Here is a 4,917-nt window from a genome sequence, read left to right as displayed (position 1 = left end):
CTTCTTCCTTACCAATATGGATGCCTTTGATTTCCCTTTCTTGCCTTATGGCCCTGGCTAGGACTTCCAGTACAATGTTGAATAGAAGGGGTGATAGCGGGCATCCTTGTCTAGTTCCTGTTCTCAAGAGGAATGGTGAAAAGTAAAAGTTTTAAAGACAGAGAAGATACTCGGGAGAGAGAAAGGAACCTGGAAAAGGCTCCTTTATCCATTGATTGAATAATTTTACAAATGGCTTGGTAAATAGGAAAAACATTATGTTTCATAGCACTTCAATAATAGTAATAATAGTAGAATATGTCCCTCTGATCAACACATTTATCCTGATCACCTAACCATTCTGTAATACTGTATCATGCTAGTTTGTTTTTTAGAGTAGTAATACCTCTGGCACAGCAAGATCTTATACAATTAAAAATATTTTTGGAAAATGTAAAGAAACAATACTAGGTAAAGATGATTTACCAGAGTACCTTCATTTTGAAAAATGTTCACTTAATTGACATTTAAATATGTTATGTATAGGTTATTTGGCATGTATAATGTTTGGTATACTCAGATAATCCTATTACCGTTTTTATTTTAATTGAAAGTTTTGTTGCATTGCTAGAGCTCATAAATTTAAGCTATGGTTATTATAGGTAAGTAAACTGCTAATTCAGAATGATTTTTGCTCTCACTGGTTGCCTAGCTCCAGTAGTTGACTTTAACTAATTTCAACATTAAAAGGAATAATATATCAGAAAAATTAGAAATTAGTATGCGCGAATACTTACACTGTATACACTCAGATAATTTGAAGGAAGTTGGGCTCTTGTTTGGATACTCTGTTAATATAAAAAATGCAGTTGTGCATTTCTTGCTGTCTTTAATTCCTCAGTCTTTCATCTTGAGTGTTCACCTCTGTCTACCATGATAATCCTACTAGGAGAGAGAAATCAAGCTGGACCGTAGAGTCTCATTGGAGCTATGAGAGGCCCTGCACATATCTCTTCAATCATGTATCCTATTTTCTCATTTCCCAAGAGATAGTTTAAATTGCCCTAGTTTCTGTGGAGAAGGAACCTCAAACCTTATTTTCACTCGAGTGCTCACAGTGGGAAGGGTAAGATCAAGGGGCCTAGAATAGTCCTGGAAAATTTTTGTGTGACTGTTCATTGCTCATTAGAATTCACAGTTAACTGTTGTGAAGTGCCAATATCAAAATATCAAACTAAAGGAGAATTTTTTTCCCCCCACTAGGCAGAAAAACTAATGAAGCAAATTGGTGTGAAAAATGTGAAGCTTTCAGAATATGAAATGAGTATTGCTGCTCATCTGGTAGATCCTCTTAACATGCATGTACGTATCTTTAACCTTAAAGATTATTTCTGTTTAGCATTTGGTGTCAAGGATTCCTATGACTATGTCCCTGGTTCATTGATTTAGTAGGAGTAATCACAGGACTCAGCATATACCCCCAGATATGCTTTACTAATATGAGAGGATACCAGACAGAATCAGCAAAGGCAAAAGGAGCATGAAGTGTAGCCCGGAGGAATTATGGCCCACTCTTTGAAGAGTGTTCTCTAAGTGGAATCACACAGGATGCACTTAATTCCTCCAGCAGTCAGCTTTGACAGAAGTGTGAAATACTGTTTATTAGGGAAGCTCACCAGAGACTCAGAGGCCAGAGTTTTATTGGGAGCTGGTCACAAAGCCACCCTCTACTTAGTCTGTACCAAAATTCTGGACTCCCAGAGGGAAAACCAGTGTTCAGCATAAACTGTATTGTTTGTACAGTTCAGGCACAATGAGTTGTTATTAGGGAATAGTGGAAAATCTTCCTAAATTTTAAATTTCTAGACACCAGCCAAGAACCAACCTTGGTGGAATTTGAAGGAAGTTGGCACCTGTTTTGGATATTCTGGTAACGGAAAGCTGGCCTTTCTAAAGATAGCAGTCTCAGGCCAGCTATGTTAACTCTTTTTCTGTACATAATTATTTGGTAAAACTTATTATATTTGCCTTTGTGGTATAAAAAATACACTGCTTGTAAGTCATGTGGATGTTTGATTTATGGAGTTTAAATCTAGATTTCCATGATGCGTATGGTAGACAAAGCACAGGATTCTGAATTTCAGTTTTTCTAGTCATGGCTTTAGCACATGATTTCCTGTTTGAATCTCAGCTCCTTCCTGTGTAATCCAGGGGTAATATCATCATACCTTTTTCATAAGGGTTATTTTGAGGATCAGATTAATGTAATTTATAAACTAAGGTCCTATGTAACGCTTTTATAACAACAGATACAAATGTGCTAGAATATATTTATGTAATACATTAATGTTATATTGACATAAGTAAGTAGATTGAAATAGGATACACCCAGCTCTAAATCTAGAACATAAAAATCTACAGTATCTCTATTTTTTTTTTTTTAATTTATATTTTGATTTGGGTGAAAGTTAACAGAGCAAATTAATTTTCCATACAGCAGCTCATATACAGTTTGTCTCATGACATTGATTTCAATTTCCCACAGTGCCGCAGCTCCCCTCCTACTTTCTCCCCATAGTTACCTCTTCTCTGTGTCCTTCCCTCCCATGGACTCCTGCCCCCCGAGCTGTCTCCCTGTGCATACACGGTCCTTCTATTCTCCCATGATTGATCTCTCCAAGGAGGGTGTCTACCTAATATAAATGTTCAGTTCATATGCCTGCCTTTTGTTTGACTGGAAGCCAGAGGAGTGGGTTCAGTTTCAGACTTGAAGGGCAGATAGGGGCCATAATTTCAGGGGTTCCACCAGGCTTTATCAGACCAGCGAACCTGGTTCCTTTTATTTTTTTTTATGAAAAAAATCTATCTCTTAACAATATCTGTGTTCACCCATACACAACACACTCCAGAATTACGCATCCATTTGAATTTGATTTATAAATTTATGTCTTCTTGTGCCCTTCACATATATTCATTTCTTAAGTAAGTCTAACTAACAGGCTACAATGCAGCAATTGCAGCTACAATGAAGGTTATGGTTTTTTTTAAAAAAAAAAAGTTTAACTGCTGGTTTGCATTCCCCCTTTTTAATTTATTTAAGTTGTGGAGACATTAAATCTGCTGTAAACTACTCTGTCTCTACCCCAGCCCATTTTCTGTGCCAGCTTAGAGCTAGATTGATTTTTTTGTTTTGTTTTCTTTTTGACCCCTCTTTCAGGTGGTTTATTTAGAGAAAAAAAAAACATTTTTCTTTCACATTGAACTAGAAAGCTTTCCTTGTTTAAGAACTAAAAAAAAAAACCATTATCTGTGCCCATTTTAAGAGTATGTATCCATTATTTACAGTTTGTAAAGACATTCTCATGTAAGTTAGACACAGTCTTATTTTCTATTAAAATTCAGAAATCCAATTTGATGGATGTGTAGACCTTCTAAAACTCATTTCTCTTAGGATTGACAGCATCATATATAAATTAGGCACATTCCTGGTGAATTAGTGCCTATCAGCCAGTGCTGAATTATTTGCCTGAGCTGGTTCTCAATCTTGTTCTAGTATTTTCTTCTTATAAGTGGAGTGAATTTTCTTATTTGATACCAGCAGACTTTTGAGTGCCAAACATAGCATTTTTTTAAATAAAAAGGAATAGTAATTTTTTTTTTCAGTTTCGTAACAGTTTGTCAAGTTCATTATTGCTGTGAAATGTTTATAACGTGATTACGTTAGTATATATTTTATTATTAAAATAAAGTAGTCTGGTTACGGTTTGCCATACTTTGGGTTTTTTTTTTTTTTTTTCCTAACCTGAGTGTACATTAGTTGTAAAATTCATGTTGACCTTACCTTTTACCAGGTTACTTGGAGTGATATAGCAGGTTTAGATGATGTCATTACAGATCTGAAAGACACAGTCATCTTACCTATCAAAAAGAAGCATTTGTTTGAAAATTCCAGGCTTCTGCAGCCTCCAAAAGGTATGGTAAAAGGGTAAATGTGCTAAATCATTACAAGTTTAGAAAATGTTGAAATTTATGCCATTATAGAACTGGTTTTTGTGGAATTGGATTCGCAAAAGAATGCCAAGATCCAGTGAACTGTTTTTTAAATAACAGTTTTAAAATAATTGCTTAGTCTTCAGCTTCCCAAATTTACATAAATTTTTCATAGCTATGTCAAAATAATCCCTGTATTGCAAAACCATTTTTATTACTTCCATGTAAATTAATATTTGGAAAATCAAGATTGAAAAAATATGAAACTACAACTTTTTTTTTGTTTGTTTTTTTCAAGCTAAGACTTCTTTTTGATGTTTCACTATTCTAGTGATTTGTTTTTCCTTCTAGTGATCTTTATTTTTACATTGCAGCAATTCTTCAGAGAAAATTATCTTTGAGCGTAACTTTTCCTTATTTTTAGGTGGTAATAACTTTGGAAGCCTTAAAATTCAGGAATATGGAGTGGTTATAATAGTGTTCTTGAATATAGTAATTTCGTTCTTGTTCATGCAAATATTAATTGTGCTTAAAGCTTATTAAAGGTGATTCACCTGTCAATTATATGGTAATTTACAATAAAAAAAATAGGTAGGTTTATCATGCTTTTAGATACAAACTCCACAGGATAGCTTATTTATTTCCATCTAGTGGAAGCTTCTGTTTGGTGTATTGCCAAAACTTGATGGTTCGATTTATATATTGATAGTCAAGACTGAACTCAAATATTTGACACATTTTTTTAAAAAAAGTACAGACTTTACATAAAAAGATATGAAGTATCAAAAGTGTGCTGTGTATGTTCAAATGGTGATTGCTTACAATAATACTGATTTTGCAGCTATTTCACAAAAGTGTATTAATTTAATTATTAAAGGCAATTGAGTTAAATACTTGTGCTTTTTTTTTTTTTTCAATTGTGAGTTGGGTGAAGGTTTACAGAGCAAA

General features: G+C 34.1%; 1 protein-coding gene across 1 annotated transcript in view; it reads left to right on the top strand.

Moving 5' to 3' along the window:
- ATAD1 (ATPase family AAA domain containing 1) overlaps positions 1 to 4,917 on the top strand; it is a 76,456-nt gene that overhangs the window by 15,136 nt on the left and 56,403 nt on the right. Inside the window, exons 2-3 of the mRNA XM_007944030.1 lie at positions 1,243 to 1,341; positions 3,831 to 3,951. Of these exons, the coding sequence (XP_007942221.1) occupies positions 1,243 to 1,341; positions 3,831 to 3,951 (220 nt within the window). The remainder of the gene's footprint in view (positions 1 to 1,242; positions 1,342 to 3,830; positions 3,952 to 4,917) is intronic.

Source organism: Orycteropus afer, unplaced genomic scaffold, assembly GCF_000298275.1.
Source record: "Orycteropus afer afer isolate SDZICR_OR568_19922 unplaced genomic scaffold, OryAfe1.0 scaffold00118, whole genome shotgun sequence".
Lineage (NCBI taxonomy): Eukaryota > Metazoa > Chordata > Mammalia > Tubulidentata > Orycteropodidae > Orycteropus > Orycteropus afer.
The sequence above is the reverse complement of the archived record's forward strand: the minus strand, read 5'-3'. Positions and strand labels throughout refer to the sequence as shown.